General features: G+C 37.4%; 1 protein-coding gene across 1 annotated transcript in view; it reads left to right on the plus strand.

Moving 5' to 3' along the window:
- Positions 1–22,689, plus strand: part of COL19A1 (collagen type XIX alpha 1 chain) — a 309,028-nt gene that overhangs the window by 921 nt on the left and 285,418 nt on the right. Inside the window, exon 2 of the mRNA XM_029943181.1 lies at positions 12,551–12,677. Within this exon, the coding sequence (XP_029799041.1) occupies positions 12,587–12,677 (91 nt within the window). The 5' untranslated portion in view covers positions 12,551–12,586. The remainder of the gene's footprint in view (positions 1–12,550; positions 12,678–22,689) is intronic.

The raw sequence follows: 22,689 nt of genomic DNA on the forward strand, positions 1-22,689 counted from the left end.
GCACGCGCCGCGCGGCCCGACCGAGCGCCGCCGCCGTCCCCGCCGTCCCCGCCGCCGCCGCCGCGGGAACGTCCAGGTCCCGGCGCTCGGAGAACGCGGCCCCCACCTCGCCTCAGCTGCGAGATCCAGCCGCCAGCGCCGTCAGCGCGCCGGCGCCGACGCCTCCGCGGCGGTGAGGAGGGGGGCGGCGCCGCGCAGCCCGCTAGGGCACTGCAGGGTCCCGAAGAAGTTTGTTGGCCCGGAACCGAGCGCGCCGCGGCCGCCGGGCACGCTAGCTCGTTCCGAGCAGGCGGGCGTGTAAGCGAAACCTGCGCCCGAGGAGGGAGTGGGGGAGGGGGCAGGCGCGTCGGTGGGGGGCTGGCCAGGTTGCGGGAGCGCCGGAGGCTAGGAGCGGTGGGGAAATGGAGAGGGGCTGGGGACCAGCACTGATTGTCCCTCAGGGGACAGTGGGCTGGGGATCAGAAAGAGGAGACCCGGAACGTCGAGAGTGCGCAGAGTTTTAATGGAGCCGTCAGGAATTGCAGCAGTGAGCGATGCGGAGCCCCAGCTTGAGGTTGAGGGGTGCAAGGGTAAAGGAAATACTTGTGCTGCCTCCTTCCATCCACAGTTCCAAGACCGCTTGGTCTCATCTGCTTGGAGGAGAAGTCTGAGGAGAAACAAGGTGGGAGGGTGGTTGGGACGCTCAGGAGGAATTTATAGCTGCTTGATAATGGAGGGAATGAAATAAAACCACTCCAACATCTCTCCCTCCCCCTGCCCAACAAAAAGGGAGGGGGCAGATGGCACTTCTTAGTCTCAATCCAAACCAAGCGGCATTGCCCTTTTAAAAGAGATTAAAAACAAACAACAACCACAAAAAAACCCAAAACAAAAACAACTCCACTTTATCAAACGTGTGGTCTCTTCTCATCTCCTGGCTGGTGTGTGAGGAGAGAGGTGTAGTAGGGCTCTAAGTCTAGATTTTCGGTGTGTACCTGCCAAGGGGAAATTGAGATGTTTAGTTATTCAAAATGTATCTCAAATCTCTTCCTGAGGAGGGTTGACAGGGTGCTTTGACTGGGAATATGTCTTCAGGATGGAAAAGAAGAAGGCGATCCCCAGGGCTGGAAAATTTAATTCTCTCTCTAGGGGATAGAAAATGGAGAAAGTGACTGGCAGGTGCTTCCATGAGGTTTTGTCCGGCCTGATCTCTCCAACTGGTAAGGAATCTGACTGGGGTTTCCTGGGAAAGGAGGGAGGAGGTGTGGTGATAGACCAGCAGAGTGAGCCTGAACCTGATACGAAAAGGCCAGAGAAAAAGCAAAAAGTTGAAAGAAACGCAAATGTGATTATTATCACAATTGGGCCGTTATCGCTATCTGAATCGCTGTTGTCCAAGGAAACTATCTAAAACAAATGGTATTCTCCCAGAAATGGAAAATTCCCATCTACTTTATGGTCCTTCTGTTTAATCTCTCTTGCTGAAATTGTAGTTCATTTTTTGCAATGGGCAGAAATGCCCAATGGGTACAGAGAGTGGATGGTTTTAGAAGCAAGAGAAGGTATGGAGATAGAAACCATAGTTTAAAAAAATTTTTTTTTGTTTTTTATTTATTTTTGAGAGACAGAGAGAGACAGCACAAGCAGGGGGAGGGTCAGAGGGAGAGGGAGACACAGAATCTGAAGCAGGCTCCAGGCTCCGAGCTAGCAGTCAGCACAGAGCCTGATGTGGGGCTCAAACCCACGAACTGTGAGATCATGATCTGAGCTGAATCTGGTGGCTTAACCGACTGAGTCACCCAGGCGCCCCAGAAACCCTAGTTTTATGGCTAATTGGCATCATAAACACAAATTTCAGTGGAAAATGAAAAATTAGTAAGAATACAAACTAGCAGGGCTAGAGGGAGATGCTAATATATAACCTGGAAAGGATATCGGAAAAATAGATTGAATGGGATTGGGGTTGGATTATTCAGGGCAGGCCGCGTTAAGGTCATATATCTTAAAGAGGCAGAGAATAAAGAAGCTTAACAGAAGAGAGCAAGAGAGAGGGCATTCCAGCCACCAGGAATGGCATGTGTGAAGGCTTAGAGGTGGGAGTGAGCCGTCATGTGCCTAGTAAGACAGAGAATCCAAGCTGGGATGAAACCGGAGATGAGGAGAGCAGATAGCACTTGCCAGGGAGAGCCTGGAAAGGAGAGGCTGAGAGGCAAGGAGCTCTTTGGGGCGTTATTTTGTAGGCCAGTTTGAGATAATCGAGTGAGGAAGTTATGTATTGACTTTGGAAATTGATAGAAAGATGGTGAATGCGAGAGTGGAATACTAGGATATTTGTGAAGCCCAAAGGGTGTCTGATGCCTCTTTGAGGGAAATCCAAAGGAATCATGAGACTGTAAGATTATTAGATCATAAAGTCTTTCAAATGGAAAAATTAGGAAAACTTGATAGATAAGGAAATATACATGTTAATTTAAAATTTATAGTGGCATTGGATTGTTGATTATAGATATATCTGTGGAAACAGAGCTCAAGAATTGATATCCAAAAAAATGTGGGTCACTTATAATGGTGGAAGTTGAGAATGGTATCAAAAAAAGTTGAAGGAGACAATGTCATTCTGAATGACATTCTTCTCTGAAGAAGTGTATCAATTAAACAAGCAGTTGTTGAGGATGGAGAGAATCAGTTAAGCATGTTTAAAGGGAACCTGAATTTGGAGACCGTCTGGGAAGTAGGTGCTAGTTTTGAAGTGACAGGAGAAATAACAGAACTTTGAGAAAATAGAGTTGATCAGCTTTAGAGGATTATAAACATGAGCAAGCAGGAAATGTATTTCTGTGAAGGAAGAGAAATTCAGTAGTATTATGTTTTGTGAGTCTTATTAAATAACTGAGTTATGTTCACTGAGCTTTCTTTTAGTAATTTTGTCTACATTTCTCCATCTCCTATCTTTCAGTAAATGTTGAATCCATATCTGTATATATTACTTAACAGGTTGAATCTTCAATTTGTTTAATTTTGGAAACATACTGTCTTAGAGTATATTTTTCCTAAAAATTGATCAAGTACCTACTAAATGCCAGTGTTAAAACATCATTTAATGTTTGAACAAAACACAAATGATAAGATACTTTTTTCCCATAAGATATTCAGTATAGAGGGGAGACAGAATGTACACAAGTTATTAAAGTGCAGTATAGACTGTGCTGAAGCAGAGGTGGGGACTGAGCTCTATTAGATTGCAAGGTGGTGAGTAAATGAACTCTGATGATTCCTGCAGACTTCATAGAGGACATGGTATTTGAATTGCGTGTGGAGGGTATAGTAAATGATCACCAGTTGCAAAGAACTAGAAAGACATACCAACAGCCATATCTGAACATGTAGAAGCCTGGCACATTTGGGGGAATTATGAAGGGTTTGGTGGAGTGGAGTTTGGAAGGAGGTAGCTGGCCATGGGACTGGTCAGGTGATTTGAGGATTCTGCTAGTGGTGAGAGAGCCTTAAGTGGTTTTCTTAAGAATGACCAATGAAAAACCACCAGAGACTTGAAAAAAGCAGAGCACTAAGGTGATTAGATCTGTTATAGAAATAGAATTCCTGAGCAGTAGGCAGATAGAATCAAGGGGAATGAGACTGAAGGAGAGGAATCTAGTTAGGAGTCTCCTGGCTTTTATAGATGAGAAATGGTAAGGATGTGAAGTAAATCAGCATTGTGAGGATGAAGAAATTGGTATGGATTCAAAGAACTTTGTAAAAGTAGATTTGATAGACTTGATAGAGATTTGATATGGGAGGGATAAAGAATGAGTTAAAGAGGATTTTGAAATGTCTGACTTGGGTTCTTAAGTTAAATATGATGCCTGTAATTAGAATATAAAGGTCAAGAGCTTTCCGTAGATTGTAATGAGGGCAGAAACCTTGCCTAAGCTGATTCCGACCTCTGCAAACTAACTTCAGTTTCATTTTTGTAGTCAATGATGAAATTATGAAATAATGCTAGATCAAGTCCTAAAATGTTGAGATTTTTTTGTCCTGTCTTGGCTTGGAATTTAACTCTATAGGCATGTCTTTTCAGCTGGTTTTCTCTAATAGTTGATAAACTGTGCTGAGCTTCACTAAAGATAGATTCTGAAGATTGGTAAAAGAACAGATGTGTTAACACCTGTTGTTTTTGCTTATTTACAAGATGTGTGACTTCATAACACTATGGGCAGATTTTCTTAGAGTTACGTACAGGCATATTGGTGGGTAGTCAAGAGGTTTGATTTAAGAATCAACCCCCTACTCAGTCACCTGGCATTACTCTTTGTAATGAATGCTCTAAAAAAGTGGGTTTAGTCATTTAACAAATCAAACTTACTTTTTTGAAAGTTGAAATGTGGTGTTGCTCATTTAACAGCCTACATAAAGTGAATCAGTACTCTTTTCTATTTTCTCCTTTTTCTTCTTTCACTTGACTTTTCCATGTTATTTTCTATTTCTGTCTTAACTCTAACACTCTGACTCTTTACCTAATACCAAATTTCAAAGATGCAGAATGAGGATTATAAGATGATTCATGTTCTGTAGGCTGATTTGGTTTGGTTCACTCAAAGGCTTGTGCTGAGAAGCCCCTGACCATCTTGTCTAGCAAGCTCACTATTTCATTGTTCTATTTGCTCTACTTTCCTTTATTTCCTAGTGTCTGTCTCTCAAAGATAATGTGTATGTTTGTTTATTGTTGGTCTCCCTTACCAGAGTGACAGTAAGGACTTCCAGTATTTGGCTCACTGCTGTATCCCCAGTGACTATTCTATCTCCCTAGTAGGAACCTCATTGTATGGATGGAATGAAAGATTAAGGTGTTCCACTGTTCCTTTCTATCTGTGCTCTGTGTACATGAATCTAGATTGATAAGGAATTTTTTAAAATCCGTGTCCTGGGAGACTTGGGTGCTTAGTGGATTGAGCGTCCAACTTCAGCTCAGGTCAGGATCTCACAGTTCAGGAGTTCGAGCCCCCCATATCAGGCTCACTGCTGTAAGCACAGAGCTCATTTTCGATTCTCTGTCCCCTTCTCTGTGCCACTGCTCCGCTTGTACACTCTCTCTCAAAAATATATAAACATTAAAAAAAAATCCATGTCCTAATTAAAACATTTTCAGTTTGATAGTTGCCTTATAGGTTTTCAAGAGCTAGATAATGGAAATTTAAGGGGCAGTGACTTTCCTTTTTAAATTGCCTTATCCCAACCAGTATCCAAAACTATTCCAGTTGGGCAAAGATGGTGAGAATAATGAGTTAGAAGTAGAGGTCATAGCCAGGCCTTCAGTCAGTCTTTATCTCTTTGCTGTCGTGGCATTGAGAAATAGGTTATAGATAGGGCTATCTGGATGACCTTAGAGGGTTCATCGGCTCCAGCACTGTTTTCTGCTCAAGACCGGCAGTACTGGGAATACTCAGTTATACCTTTGGTACTTTATAGTGGTGGGAAAGAACTACAGTCTGGAGCTGGCTAGCATCTTTATTTTTAGGTTTATTTATTTATTTTGAGAGAGAAACAAAGAGAGAGAGAGCAGAGCAGGGGCAGAGAGAGAGTGGGAGAGAGAGAATTCCAAGCAGGCTCCATACCACCAGCGTGGAGACCTACGAGGGGCTTGGACTCATGAACTGTGGGATCATGACCTGAGCTGAAACCAAGAGTCAGTTGTTCGGCCAACTGAGCTACCCAGATACCCCCAGGATCAGGCTAACATCTTGAAAAAGAATAGCTGAATATTTAAAGGAAGTATATAGGGATGTTGTAGGTCTATCCCTCATTCTGATAGTAAACTTCATGGTACAACAGCACTGGCTTCTTAGTCAAGAAGGGCTAGACTTGGATCTCAGGTCTTCTCTGTGACCTTTAATGTTTCATATCTGTAGAATGAAGACATGATACTTGTCTTCTGTACCATCCCTTGGCCCAGGAAACAAGGTCCTTGCTCTGAGCCTTATATTTTGGTAGGTTCTTATGTGGCCTTGCTCTGGATGTGCTCCTGCTCTCAGGGTTAGGAGTCCACAGATGTAAGGGGACTTATCCACACAAAGCTCAAGCTGCTGGATGAGGCTCTGGGCACCCAAGATCCTGAAATTCCCTGACCAAAGGGCCCTTAGTCCTCTTAGAGGACCTGGGTTCACCTTTCCAGGGAAGACCAAGTCACTGGTGGGAACACTCCTAGGCCCAAGCAAGTATCAAGGGATGACTGCTCCCAAGTGTTATGGACAGAGCTTAGACTTATTGATATATTCCCATACGTGTGGGTAAGGCCCCTCATGGTGCAGATCAAGCCAGGAATGGGAAAAAATGTGAGAAGAGCTTTGGTCAAGTCCAGAGTCTAGTTCATCCCTTGTAGCCTGCTGTATTCAATTCTAAACTTGACTTGGGCTTTCAAGTCTTTGTGTATACTTGCCAAGATATTAGCTTTATTTTGAACTTTCATATATTTAGACATATGATATGTGGGATCTCTTGTCCTGTAATGTGCTAGTGTTAGGGCAAGACAGGCCTGCCTCTCAAAAAATACATATAAAAGAAATTCTCCTGCAGAAAATGAGAACATGTGTAACCAATATTCCCTGTGTCCTTCTTAAAATGTATCATTAGCCATCTTTGTACAAGTTTTGAAAGTGATTTGAGGGGCTTTAGTAACTTCAGCATCCACATATATTATTCTGAGGCTCTTCATTGGTCAATCCATTGGGAAAGCATTGAAGGTCTATGTTAACATTTAAATCTTACCTAGGAAAAGCAACACATTAAATTGTGACAACACTGGCTTAGATAAATTTAACAAACTATCTGGATGGTCATCTAGCTGAGGGGACAAAAAACTTTGGGAAATTTTGATGATGGAGGAGGTTGTGGATAAAGCCCAGAATTGGAAATTCCTGGAAGGCACTGGAGGTTGGTCCAGAGCAGCAATTAGCAGCCTGAGAACAGTGGGTTCTGGGGACAGTGAGAAGGATCTGGAGAAGGAGAAGTCCAGAAAGACCCTGAGGGAGGTTTTGCCCACCCTGCCACTGCCTGGAGCAGAGATTAAGGATCTGGAAAAAAGGTGTTTTGTTTTGTTTTTTAACATATACAAGGATTTATTTTGAGACCTTTATCAAGTTTTTTTTCAAATGTTCCTAGTGGAGTGGGGTACATTTGTACTTAATCAGGCTCAAAAGAGTAGAAACCTCAGCTAATAAACATGTTTTAAAATGTACAAAGAGGTGTACACCTGAAACTACTATAGCACTGTATGTTAACTATACTGGAATTAAAATATGAAGCTTAAACAGAGGAAAATTAACAATTAAGTGTACGAATAGATATTATGTTCATCATAATGATCCCTGAAATCTAAGATCTTGAAATGTCTGATGAATTGTAAAAGATTAAATTATCATCACTGCATATTCAAAGATAAGTATGTTTTACTGTATCTCAAGATTTGGAAATTGGCAGTCTCTTACTTATTTTAATTCAAAGAATATTTATTGAGCTCATGCTTTTACAGATACTATGCTAGCTGCTGAGGATAAGCTGATGAGCAAGACAGATGTAGTCTCTGCCTTCAAGGGAGAGTAGAGGTGAATGGGGGTAATAAACATATGTCCACAAACAAAATAGTCCGAGCTGGAGAATAATGGGGCGAGGACACTTAACCTGTCCGGCAAGAGCTCTTTTACACAGTAACATTTACGTTGAGAGGAGTAGGATGAACAGGACCCAGTATGATCCAGGTTGAGGAAATGGCATGCACAAAAGTCCTGAGGTTGGAAAGAGCATGAGAATTTGAGGAGTAGGAAATAGTGAAGAGGAAAGTACCAAATGAAGCTGGAGAGGAGAGTAGGAGCTAAATTACTCAGGGCTTCTAGGCCATAGAAAGACTTAGATTACATGTGAAGTACAGTGGGAAACCATTAAAGGGTTAAAGCAGAGGAGTGACGTGGTTCAATTTTTATTTTAAGAAAAGCTCTCCTGCATTATGTAGTGAGTGAATATGGTCAGAAGCTGATAGCAGATTTGAGGGAAGATGAGTTAGGAAGTTGTTGAGGAATGTAGACCAGGATAACCTGAACTAGGATTATGACAGAGGAATGGAGAGCGGTAGATGGATTTGAGATGGGTATAGGGTAATACTGATATGACATGTTGATTGGATGTGGAAGATGGTGATAAGGAAGACAGAAGCATCAGTGTGACGCTTGAGTTCCTGGTTTGAGCATTTTGATGGGCACTAATTGAGACTGGGAAAAGCATGAGAGGAGTAACTTGTGGTTAAGATCAGGCATTTATCTTGGACATATTAAATTTTAGGTTTCTTGTGTACCATCTAAAAGGAAATATAGAATAGGCAGCTGGCTATACAGTCTAATGTTCAGAGAAACTGGATTGGGGATACAAATTTTAGATTCATCTGACAGGTACTGTTTAAAGCCAAGAAATGGCGAGATCACCTAAAGAGACATTATAAAGAGAAGGTGAGGAGGGCCCACAGATCCCAGGATTAAGAAACCAGGTAGAGAAAAGATTTGAGAAGGGATGTAGAGAGAAATCCAAGAGAGTGTGAGGTCCAGGGTAACCAATGAGAATGAGGATTTCAAGAAGGAGGGAGTGGTCAGCTCTAGAAGTACCACTAAGATTTGAATTAAATGGGGAGAACAAAGGATTCTTCTCTCAAGTTCTTGCTGAACTTGGTGAAAGGCATTTCAATAGAGGGTGGAATGGCAATTCATCAGTGTTTAGTCAACTTAACATAACATCTTATTCTTCAAGCATTTTGCATAAATGAGATTGAAGTGAAGTGCTATCAACCTCTAAGTGGCTCAAGGAAAGAGTTGGGAGACCTCAAGATTGAGTTAATATGCATATGGCTATATAGCTCTCTGGTTCTTTGTTGCTGTAAGAGGGACCAAAGTGTCAATGAACAGAAATTTCTAGGATGCTTTGACACTTTCCCATTGTCCAAATATCAATATCAACCTCAGGCTGAGGCGATAACTAAATTTTTACTAATTAAATAATTAATTAATGAGAAAGAGTGCACATTTGCATAAGTGGAATAGGGGCACGGAGAGGGAGAGAGAGAATCTCAAGCAGGCTCCCCCCTCAGTGTGGAGCCTGATGCAGGGCTTGATCTCATGATCCTGAGATCATGATCTGAGCTGAAATCAAGAGTCAGATGGTTAACTAACTGAACCATTCAGGCACCCCAAAGTTTTACTTATTATTATTTATGAATATGTAGAGCAAACAATTAAAATAGCAGATAATTTGTATGAAAACTTAATATGTTCAAGGACCTCTACTATACTTTTCCCAGTTGTTAAATAATTTAGTGTTATTATCAGTTTTCAGCTACATAAATGAAGGCTTAGTGAAATTACATAACTTGCTCATAAGTGGCATGAAGCCATGGTTTTAATTTCTATACTACACTGCTAATTTATCAACTAATAGAAGTCACTTAGGAAAAATGCCTCTGCCCATTTTTTAATCATATTGTTTCTTTGGTGTTGACTTGTGTAACTTCTTTATATATTTTGACTATTAACTCCTTATCAGATATATCATTTCAAATATCTTCTCCCTTTCAGTAGGTTGTCTTTTTGTTTTGTTGGTTTTCCTCTACTATACTAAAATTTTGTTGACCATTCACAAATGTGTTCAAAAAAGATTTGCCAGTAATTTTCTTTCTTATAATATCATTGTCGAGTGTAGTGTAATGATTTTGCTGACTGAATGGTTTACCTGTGTTATTGTTGTCTACTTTCTGAAAAGTTTTTAAAATGAAAGATCAATGATAATTTCTGCTTAAATATTTTTAAAATTTTTCTGATTTAATCCATCTGTACCTTAAGATTGTTTGCATATTAATTTTTTATTGAATATTTAATGACTATAATAGTGTAAAACTTCTTTTTTCTTGTCTATGTTTTAGTAATTGAAATCCCTTTAAGTAATAGAAAATGTCTAGAAGATAAAAAAAATTTGTGGTTAAAAATGAAACAAGGATCTCTGATAATTTAATATCTTTGAGTTCATTTATTTGAAATAGAATTAATTGCTTTAACAGTTACTAACTGAAATAATAGGATAAGTTTGCAAAGTCATATGAGGATTAAGACTATATCTAGATGAAAGAGTTCAAAAGAAAAAAGGCATAAAACCAGCTGTTTGATATTTAGAACCACACATACAATTTTAGTATTGCAATTACTACTTCTAGCTCTTCATCCAGAAATATCTAAAATCTTGAATTAATTTTAAAGTGCTGATCTTAGAGTATTTGGCACATGCAGAATACCAAAAATGATGGCTTTAGTTTTTTTCTAGAATGCGTACTGACAACATTTAGACATTGGTGTGATGGATTCTTTTATATTTGACTCTTGAGTACAATTTGAATGATGGCAAATAAATGATTCAATATTATTTGAATATTTAGAAGTCTTAGAATAGCTATTCTAATAATACTGCAATTGTTAAATATACTGAAGGAGCCATTATATTTTTACTTACAGTTTTTTGTTAGTTATTTCACTATAAAAATTAATTTACATAATATTTAAATTTTCCATTATAGAGATTCTGTTTACTAAATCATTTACTGTAATACCTATAAAGTAATAGTCTATATTTGGAAAAACAAATTATTATGGAGGATAAGGCAATAATGTTAAATATGATATCAGTGGTAGGCTCAGGTGAGGCAGGCATTATATATATATCTATCCATTTTTCTCTTTAAACATAAGGAAAGATTGCTTTTCACATGTATGTATAGTAATCATTCCAGTAGCAGTGATTATTCCCCCCAGAAACAACATAGTTATGTTTATAGAAAATATAATATCAGTTAAGACAAAATATGTAACCCTAATGTCCAGAAGAGAAAATAGAATTGTGAGTAATAAGATTATATTCTAAAAATATAAATCCATTGTAGATGACACCAAAAGAACAGGTGACAAGAGCAATAGGTAAATTGGATGACATAAAAGTAAACTTCTGTATAGCAAAGGACACAATCAAGAGAGTAAAGAGGTAACCCACAACAAGGAGGAAAGTATTTGCAAGTCATATGTCTGAAAAGGGACTAATATCTAGAATATATAAAGAACTTCTACAACTCAACAACAGAAAACCAGATTATACAATAGGGAAAGATTTAAATAGGCATTTCTTCAAAGAATATATGCAAATGGATAATAAGCATATGAAAAGATTTTCAATATCACTAATCCTTAGGGAAATGAAAATAAAAAACCTAATGAGATACTCTCTCACACATATTGCGATGGTTGCTTTTAAAAAATAATGTTGATGAGGATAAGGGGAATTTGGAACTGCTATGCATTGTTTGTAGGAATATAAAATGGCTCAGCTGCAATGGCAAACAGTATGTTGGTTCCTCAGAAAATTAAAAGAATTTTCATATGATCCAGCAATTACATTTCTGGGTATGTACCTAAAAGAACTAAAAACAGGGACTTGGACAGGTATTTGTACATTCATGTTCATAACTGGATTATTCACATTAGTCAAAAGGCAGTAGCAACCCAAATGTCCATCAGTGGATGAGTGGATAAACAAAACATGGCATATACATACAGTGCAATATTATTCAGCTTTAAAAAAGGAAGGAAATTCTGGGGTCTCCTGGGTGGCCGTCTGTTAGCCATTGGACTCAGGTCTTGATCCTGCTGTTGTGGGATCTTGTCTGTGTTGGATCCATGCTGAGCAGAGCATAGATCTCTCTCTCTCACCCCTTCCTCTTCCCCCCCACCCCTTTCAAAATAAATAAATAAACTTAAAAAATAAAAATAAAAAGGAAGGAAATTCTGACACATGCTTCAACATGAATGAGCTTTAAGGACATTATGCTAAGTGAAATGAAGACACAAAAGGATAAATACTGTATGATTCCACTTATATGAGGTACCTGGAGTAGTCAAATTCATAGAGTCAGAAAGTAGTGGGGGTTGCCAGGGTTTGGGGGAGGGAGAAATGGGGAGTTAATGTTCAATAGTTATACAGTCTCAATTTTGCAAGAATGAGAAGTTACGGATGATAGCGATGATTAAACAATAATATGAAGGTATTTAATTCTACTTAAAAGTGATTAAGATTTAAGATTTTGTTAGGTGTATTTTACCAGGATTTAGAAATGTATATATATGCATATATATGTGTGTGTATAGATATATGTGTGTATGTATATTTATAAGTAATATATATTTCTAAACATGTATATGTTAAAATCATTTTAAGTGGTACAGCTCTAAAAAAACACATGTAAAAGAAGAGAAAATCTAAGTTATAAGAGGCTGTGTTGACACTGATAATTAGGAACTAATCTGAAAATATTTTTAGAGCTTTTTCATACACATTAAGATATATATTGCTAAATTACATATAACTACATAATATCATATATACGATTATATAATTCTATGTCATGTGAAAATCTATTGTGTTCTCTTTGCAGATGATGGTTTTCTAGAAATGATGATGAAAGAAACCGTAAGCTCAATTCCAGTATTTTGTTTTGTTGCAGAACTGCGGCCACTTGTTCACATGGTTTCAAGGCACAATGAGGCACACTGACTCTTGGAAACTTTGGCTCTGGGTGGCAATGCTTCTGCTTCCTGCTTCCACTTCCGTGACGGTCAGGGACAAGTCAGGTATCCAGGCTACCTCCTTTGTCCAGTCACCAAGTGTTATATATAGTCTTCAAGTTATTTTTAAAAATCATCAAAATAAATTGTTGGCATTAAGAAGGCAATAGATTAAATCTACTAGTACGAAATAAATAATTCATTCTTTTTTCCCACTGACCTTGAATGTTGCACATTGAGAATTTCTAAAATTACCTCATTTTCCCGTATGCATATTATATTATATAGTCGACATAGCCTTTCCTTTCTCTCATCGATATTTACAAATATAAATACATGTATGTGTTTCTCCGTGTGTATTTCTCTCCTTTTTCTCTTTGTCATAAGTTAGAAGTACATAAGTCTATAACTAATTATGATTAACCAGAGGCATATCTAATCTTAATTAGGGAAAAATGAAAAACAGAATAGGAAATATAAAAGGAAATTTAGTTTAAGTACGTTTTATAGTATCTCAAATGAAATGTACAAAAGATGAACAATTGTAGCAGCTCTTTTTGCACTAAATAGATCATGTTTATTTGCAGTTATTAAATTGTCAACTTTATAAATATTTCCAAAGGGCTTGAGGGCAGTTTGAAACATTTATTCTCATCTCTGATTTTTAAACACGACTATGTACCTAATTTGGAAAACTTTCCTTGAACTTTGAGTATGTGTATATTACTGATTTAGATGTACTTGTAAGTCAAACTAGACACATTGGAGAAGCCATTTGCTAAGTAAAGAGAAGTTTTCAACTCTCCTGTGCAAAGGATCACATATGATGTATTCTGACGATGGTCACATATGATGATGTAATCTGAAACTATGAGTCTTATTGTGCCTATTCTTTTGAATATATCTTTAATAAGTCTTGCTAAACAGGTATAAACACACACTAGTAGAGACTTTTGAGTTTGAAACACACATAAAATAAAAACTGTCTAAGATATAGTAAGTCTTAGTCTCTTAGTGTTACAGAGTCTTTGTGATTTTTATATAAATTTGGCAGGAGGTGCATTTCCTAATAAGCCACATGAAAGTTTGAAAATTCTACTACTGTATCAGTGACATCCTGAGGCTGTCATATTTTTTGGGGGGAAAACAGTTTCTTTCTTCAGTGAGAAATAAATAAGAGGTGACCCATGGCAAAAGGAAGTCCATAGGACTAGGGGAGTTCATTCTGTTGTTTTTTAAATTTACATCCAAGTTAGTTAGCATATATAGTACAATATATTCGACTCAGGAGTAGAATCCAGGGATTCATCCACTACATATAACACTCAGTGCTCATCACAACAAGTGCTCTTCTTAATACCCCTTGCCCATTTAGCCTATCCCCTCACCCAGAACCCCTCCAGCAACCCTCAGTTTGTTCTGTGTATTTGAGTCTCTTATGTTTTGTCCCCTGCCCAGTTTTTATATTATTTTTGCTTCCTTTTCCTTATGTTCATTTGTTTTGTATCTTAAATTCCACATGTGAGTGAGGTCATATGATATTTATCTTTCTCTGACTAATTTTGCTTAACACAACACACTCTAGGTCTATCCACTAATCCACTTGCTAATGGCATGATTTCACTCTTTTTGATTGCTGAGTAATGTTCTACTGTGTATATATACCACTTCTTTATCCACTCCTTTGCGTTCTTTTCATACGCTGGCTCTTGTTGATAGTGCTGCAGTCAATATCAATGTTTATATATAACCATTGGAGTATATGTGACCCTTTGAAACAGCACTCCTGTAACCTTTGGATAAATACCTAGTAGTGCAATTGCTAGGTCTCAGGGTAGTTCTATTTAAAAATTTTTGAGAACCTCCATACTGTTTTCCAGAGTGGCTGCACCAGTGTGCTTTCCCACTGGCAGTGCAAAAGGGTTCCACTTTGTCTACATCCTCGCCAATATCTGTCATTGCCTGAGTTAATTTTAGTCATTTTGTATGTCCCCTCCTTTTAAGAAGCATTAGTAGGTAATGTGATTTGCAACTTAAAAGGAGAGGATAGGACTTTTTAGTTAGAAAGGAAAATGAATCTTCGGTTGAGATGGATACAATTTTTAGGGACATGCTAGTGCATAATAAATGCTCTTAACACTAGTAATGATTTGAAGGATCTACAATAAATGGATTTCCATCTTAGTCTGAGCAAGAATCATCTGGAGTATTAATTCCTAAATCTCACTCTGAGATTGATGTTATGCAGGACAGGCTGGGGTGGGATTCAGCAATTTCTTTAATTGTAGAAACACTTGTAGAAATACTCACCTTTGGGACAATTAACTGACAATTTTTTCGTTTTTAGCTGGTTATCTTGCACCTTACCTACCAAGTTCTCTTCGTTTTATTTTATTTTTTGTTATTCTTGCCTTTAGTAACTTTTTAACTTAAAAACCTGTGGTAGGAACACAACATGGTATCGACCCTCTTAAGAAGTATCTAAGTGTATAATTCAGTATTATTAACTATAGGCACAGTGCTGTGCAGCAGATCTCTAAAACGTAATCATCTTGCACTACTGAAACTTCCCCAATTTGGGATACCCCTGAATGTTTTGCTTTTGCAGCTTTGGTATCACAATTCTTTTCTTTTTAAAAAATTTTAAAATGCTTATTTATTTTTGAGAGAGAAAGGGAGAAAGAGAGCGCACAAATGGGGCTTGTGGCAAAAAGAAAGGGAGACACAGAATCCGAATCTGTCAGCACAGAGCCCGATGTGGGCTTGAACCCAAGAACCATGAGATCATGACCTGAGCCAAAGTTGGACACTTAACTGACTGAGCCACCCAAGTACCCCCTGGTATTGCAATTCTTTAATCGGGTTCTATTGGATCTAGGACTACTGAAATGCATATATTCTGGTCCAATTAACTTTACCAAATTGATCTTTTTGAAGGCTTTTCCTAAGGAGTGTGAATTCAAAATCTGAACTCTTAACAAGATTCACATAACATGAAGCAATGAGAGAAATTAATAATACAGAAATTAAGTTGATTTTTATCAGGTTGTTTGGTAGAAGGTACTCCCGAAGCAACATATATTGAACATGCCATGGCAATCGCTTAACTACAGGCATCATTTGCATTAACTGAAAATGTCTGCACAGCACTGTCGTAAGGATTATTGAAGAATATGACACGCTGGGACTGGCCTGACAGGGAGCTCTTTTTGTGTCTTGTGTCTCTGATTCACAGTGCAGGTTCCCTTTTTAGTTTCTTCATGTGCAGACCTGTGCGTGTGGTCACTAAACATTTACCGGAGGGAAGTGATTACATCTAAAAATAAAATATAACAAATCTGAGGCAGAGGCTAGGGTTTCAACTCTGGAGTCTGTGAAGTTGTCAACAGTCTACTGTTAAACCTAAGTATACGAAGGATAAATTGAGTCTCTCAATTGCTTTCTTTTAACTCTATAGTATGTTTAATGGTACTTGGAATATTGTTCTGGTTGAGATAGAATTCGTGAGTAATGTGAAAAGATTCAGTACAACTTGAATTTTAAAATCTTGAAGCCATTAAGAATTCAGTTATTTCTTATTCTTTTATCAGTTTTAATATTACATTGAGATTATGAGTTAAGGCATATTTATATATTTGTATATTGCAGATAAATAATTTGAATGAGGCAATTTCAGTTCAGTTATCAAAAGAGGATCATATTAAAGAGAAGAGAATCATATTAAAAATATACATGTATAGATCTTAAAACTTATGTTAATTAGTTCCTTAAAATTTTCTGCTGTCATAGAAGTTTATGTATTAAATAACTAAAGGTTCTTTTTATTCTACTTTACTACATCTGGTCTAAGGCCAGGTACTGAGTTATCATAAAAAGTAAACAGAAAACTGAAATAAGGAAAAGCAGCAAAAAAACATCCCCCCAAAACAAAAGAAAACAAAACAAAAAACAAACCAGGCTTGATAAAAGGAGAGATGATAGAAGGTCATTCCTTTTACTTACTGGAAAACTTCATGTTAAATGTCTGGATGGAATTGGTTATAAACTTGGGCCCTAGACCATACACATGGATCTTTTAAAACTAGTTAGGAAAAACTGCTATTCTGAAATTTGGCCTTTATTAATTGAAACACACCACACTCTTAAACTCAAGAGTACAAAGTATGCTATCATATGGAGAAATTTATTTTGTGTTTTTAAGAATTCCTCATGTTCAATGTGGTACCATTAACTCACAAATATACTTTGTAACTCCTAAATTTTTAAAGTGGAAGAAAGTTTCATAATTATAAATAAGGATTCTCGCTCCTGAGTATTCTTTGGAGAAATAGCTTTGTTTTAAAAGCAACAACAAGAACAACAAACCCACAAGAAGCTATAAAGATTTTGTGATCTTTTGTGACTTTTTTGTTAAAATAGCTGTGTTGCATTGAGATTATGAGTTATGAACACTCTTATTTGGTCACTTTTCCATATTATTTTTCTTATATTCTGATCCAATGATTTTTACCTATGTTTGTTGACCAGTGTTTTTCTCTGAACCTGGGACAGTCTGTAATCCTTTATCAGAGGTGTTATCAAAGTAGGAAATGTACAGGGGGCCTGCAGGCAGCCCATAACAATAAAATAAAAAGGACTGCTTCCTACCCCCCCCCCCCCCCCCACAACTCAACAGGAAGTCTGTTTTAGCTTCTTTTTAGAAAAAGTGTGAAACACCAAAAGGTTCTTCTTTGCCCTATTTATGAAAAGAAAAGAAACCAATTCTGCCTCTGGTAAATTGCTACTTTTCACCTTCCCAACTCTAATCTTGAGCCAAATGCTATGTTATTGTTTTTGTTACTAAAAGTAACGAAAACAATTCCCTTAATGCATGTTAGAAAAGAAGAAAGATAAATAGAACATCCATGCAACTAGAAAGATTTTAATTGTGATTTTACAGATAACAATAGCTCCATAATGATTGAATGTGTACTTCTGAGGATATGAAGAAATAGGAAAATTAAAGCAGGAAAAATGGATGAGAGAAATGTTGCCATTTCTCAGGAGGCAGTCCTTTCCCATCTTCTCTTCTCAGCTCATTCCATGTGTAATCTCATCTGTCCACATGGCTTTAAATGTGATTTATATTCAATCACTCCCAAGTTCACTTCATACACTGGACCTCTGCTTTGAGTTACATGCCTGTATTTCTAACTATCCATCAATGGTTTAACAATTTGAATTTCTTAATGGCACCTCCAACTGAATATTTCTTTTTTTAAAGTTCATTTATTTATTTTGAGAGAGAGAGAAAGAGCGTGGACAAGCAGGGGAGTGGAGACAGACAGACAGAGAGAGAGAGGGAGAGGGAGAGGGAGAGAGAGAGACAGAGAGAGAGAGAGAGAGGGAGAGGGAGGGAGGGGGAGAGAGAAAGAGAGAGAGAGGGGGGGGGCAGAGAGAGAGAGAGAGAGAGAGAGGCTGACTCCCAATCAGGTTCCATGCTGATAGTGCACGGTTTGAACTCATAAACTTCAAGATCATGAACTGAGCCAAAATCAAGTGTTGGATGCCCCCAACTTAACATTTCTAACTCCTTCTCTCTTCCACTATAGATTAATTTATTCCTTGACAAATCTTTTCTTCCTCTAGGAGGATTCATTTACAGAAATGTAAACTTCTACCCAGACAGCTAAGCTAACCAACTCTCCTTCCTCCCTACATTCACTCCTTTATCAAGTAATGTTAATTTTTGCATCCCCGATTCCTTCCCTTTTTTCCCCATCTTAACTGTCACCTGTTTAATCCAAGCTACCATCATACTTGGCCTCATTGAGTATTAGCATGTGAGTAGGGTTGCCAGATAAAATATAGGACACCCCGTTAAGTCTGAAGTTCAGATAAATAATGAATTTTTTTTTTTAGTATAAGTATATTCCAAACATTGCATGGAGCATTCTTATACTAAAAATATCTGTTAATATCTGACATTCAAGTTTAATTGGCCTCCTGTTTTGTTTTCCTTCTATATTTGGCAATCTTATGTGATATGAAGGGAGGAGAGGTTGTTCAATATGTATAGGGTAGGCAGGAAAGGCTGCCTTCATGAAGGGACATTTAAGGAGGGACATGAAGTTTGTGAGAGACTGAGGTACGTGAACACCTGGAAAGCAGCATGACCAGGGTCCCAAGGCAGGGGCATGCTTGACATATGGTATAAATAAGAAGAAAGACCAGGAGAATGTAATCAGGTGAATGAGGAGGAGAAGGTAAAGGCACATTTGCTGCTGAGAAATGGATCTGTGCTCTGTGTGTTACCAAAATCTGATTTCTAACTTGGCAAAGTCAAAGGCTAGACCTTGGGCTCCAGTAAATTCACCAAAGCAATAATTACTGCCCTATGAGACCTCTTGGGAAATGGTCGACCCTTGCCCTAGAGGACTCTTCCCAGAAACATGGACAGGTAGGCTTCTGAAAGTATATCTTTGAGTAGCATGTCTTCCCTAAAGACTTCTATAATTGACACTTAAGTGAATATTGTGATGCCATATTGTGTCTTAAATACATTGTTATTTAAGTACAAATGTGTGGAAATGTGCACTTTAGCAAAGTTAAAAAACAAATTATATTTCCTTTAGACAAATTATATATTTTCTTTCTTTGTCATCAATAAGGCAGCACATGAATACCTTAATATTAAGAATCCTCAACACATTGTAAGAAGTGTAGTAGAATGTGTTTATATTTATTTTTCATGATGTGTCCAATGTTGAGTCTTCTTTTTGTCTTTGTAGTGTACAAGTAATAAGCTCACCTTCTGGCTTTTCCCAAAGGCCAGAGGCCTCTGTGGCCACAGAGAGTGACTGGTCTGTTTTCAGTTTGAGCATCAGCAACGCAAGTCTTTTAGGTATTAAAGCAGCTGAAAAAGAAAGAAAACTTAAAAGAATAGATTTTAGCCAGTCTAGGCTTCTTAGTTGTTTGAGAGGATAAAGAAGTAATTCAACATGCCTTCAGTGAATAGTAAGAAAAAAAAAAGTGAAAAAGCAGGAACTAAACATGTCTTCAGTGAATACTATGTTAAACTAAAGACTTTTGTATGAATGGGTATTGAAGACAAACACTGGAACAATGATAGGAAATGTATGTTTCAAAAACATGTGAACTAACCTCAACTAGAACACTTAGCAGTATAATAGAAAGCTCAGCCAGCAGGTAGGAACACAGTATAAGGATTTAGAGGTTAAGGGAACAAGGGATTTTTAAAAGCACCCTTGAAACTGAAAGCATGAACAAAATGTGTTTCTACCAAAGAATGGAGTATCATAAATACTCTTACTTTGTTTAGAATGTGGTTTTAAGAAGCAGTGTTCAATATAGAGAAAAAGGGTTGTCCGACTTCTTAGGAAATGGGTTTTATTTCAACTTTGCCATTGGGTCACTAGGTTATATGGGGCAAAATTGTCTAACTTCTCATGAATTTGTTCTTAGGTCTTCAGGATTCAAATTTTTAGAGAGAGAGAGAAGAGCAAAATATTTTTAAAAAACTATGTATTTTTTTGTTACATAATCAAGATAAAATCTAGATAATATACTCATATCAGACCTAGATATAGGTATCTTTCCAACCCTGTGAGCTACCCAGGTCCTTCAAGCCAGGTCAGGAGGGAGGTGAGTCTGATAATCATTAACAATATCTTAGCATGAATTTGTCAAAAACCTTTGTGTTTGGTTTTCAAAAGGTCTGTTGCTTAAGGGTCCCCAAGTAGTGCATGTTTTGTGGTGAAATTTTAGTGGTAATTACTTTTGGAACACTCCAGAGAGCCTTTGTAGTGACACTGCTGCAATGATTCTCCTCTGTCTGCCTGTTGGGATGATATTTGGATCTTACTAGTTGTTCTTTAAGGTGTGTGCACATTCACTCAAAAAGTGTGCTTTACTTTATTTTAAAATATATGTGTCAATATTTTTAGAAAATAATACAGCCAACTTGGGATAGTCACATCCACTGCTTTGCCATTCGTAAGACACATGCATTCAGATGATGGTGTGTTGAATCTGACCCCCAAATAATTAACATTTAGTGTTCCTTTGTTTCCTTCATATTTTCCATAAAGAACATATTCTAAATATATGAAGTATTTGATTTTTATAAACTAAAGATTATAATGGAGAATTACTTTCATGAATATTGCTGGAACTGTTGAATTCCATTCATTTCAAAGTGACAGGTTTATTACTTTGACATTATCATATGTTTATTAAGTCTTTGGAAGAATGTAAGACAGACATGTACTGTTTCCAAGTTGGTGATAGTCCAGCAGACCCCTTAAGATGAAAGTGTCATAGTAGAAACTCTCTTTCTGCTATCTTGAGATTTGTTTTGTCAATCATCTGTGGGCTTTCCCTACATACATTGTGGATAATTTAAAGTTAATCTCATTAACTACAGTCATATAGTCATCCAAAGTCATTAAGAAAATTTGATTAGAATTCCAGTTTTGTTTTATTTTGCAAGAATCATTTTTAGCTTCTTTTCCTAGAGACATTTGTTTTCCTCATGTTGATGAGGTACTACACATACTAAGGGTCAATAAATCTTAGATACACAGTCCAGTGACTTTTTTTATTTAAAAAATTTTATATTTATTTATTTTTGAGAGACAGGGAAAGACAGAGCACAAGTTGGGGAGGAGCAGAGAGATAGAAGGAGACACAGAATCCGAAGCAGGCTCCAGGCTCTGGGCTGTCAGCACAGAGCCCAACACGGGGCTTGAATCCACAAACTGCGAGTTCATAACCTGAGCTGAAGTCAGATGCTCAACCAATGGAGCCAGCCAGACACCCTACAATGCAGTGAATTATTACATATACATTTATACATCTGTGTAACTACCACTCAGACCAAATTATAGAACATTTCCAGAACCCCAGAAGACTTCCCTCCATCTGCTTTCAGGTGATATATCTCACCAAAGTAATGAGTACTCTGACGTATATTAGTTGTACAGTCTTTTGAACTTCATATAAATGAGATTATACAGTCTATATTCTTTTGGGAATGGTATTCTTTTTACTTAATAATGTATCTGTGAGATGTACTCAAGTTGTTGCATGTGTTAGAAATTTGTTCTTTTTTTATTGCTGTACAATTTTTTATTGTATACACCACAATTTGTTCATTTATTTCCTTGTCAGTGAACATTTGGGCTGTTTCCATTTTTATCTTATTATGAGTAATGCCACAAATGAATATCCTCTTCTAAATGGATGTTTATACTCATTTTTTATGCTCATTTATCTTGGGCCATTGAATTTCCAAGTCATAGAGTTCATGTGTATTTAGCTTCAATGAATGCTGCCAGTTTTCTAAACTGGTTGCATTGGTTTCCACTCTCACAAACAATGTGGAGGAGTCCTTTTTCTCCACATTATCATCAAAACTTGATGCTGTCAGTTCTTTAATTTTTGGCCATTTAATGGTATGTCATTGTGATCCTACTTTGCATTTCCTATATTACAAATGATGTTGACCTTCTCACATGTTGGTTGGGAACTTGGATCTATCTTCACTTCTGTGAAATGCTTAGATTTTTTTGCATTTTCAAAATAGAGTTTCAGTCTTTTTCTTCTTTATTTCTGAGGGTTCTTGTTTATTCTGGTTATGATATGTTACTGGGTATACATATTGCAATAGTCTGTGGCTCCTTTTCACTCCTTTAATGTTGTCCTTTGATTAATAAGTACTTTAATTTTAATGAATTCCAATTTATCAACCTTTTAGTTGGTGCTTTTGGTGTCCCTTTAAGAAATCTTTACTACAAATTCATGAAGATCGTTTGTCTTTCTGTAGCCTTTTATTGTTTTACATTTCATGGTTAGGTCTAATATCATCTCTAATTTCTCTGCATGGTGTGAGGTAAGGATCAAGGTTTAGTTTTTCTGTATGGAGATCCAATTGACCCAGAAACATTTATTGGAAAAACAATCCTTTTCCCACTGAATTACACTGGCACCTTTCTGGTAAATAAGAAGACCACATGTGCACGGGTTTGTTTTGGACTCTATTCTTTCCCTTGATCTCTCTATATGTGTCCCAATACCA

The sequence above is a fragment of the Suricata suricatta genome, chromosome 7 (genome assembly GCF_006229205.1).
Source record: "Suricata suricatta isolate VVHF042 chromosome 7, meerkat_22Aug2017_6uvM2_HiC, whole genome shotgun sequence".
Lineage (NCBI taxonomy): Eukaryota > Metazoa > Chordata > Mammalia > Carnivora > Herpestidae > Suricata > Suricata suricatta.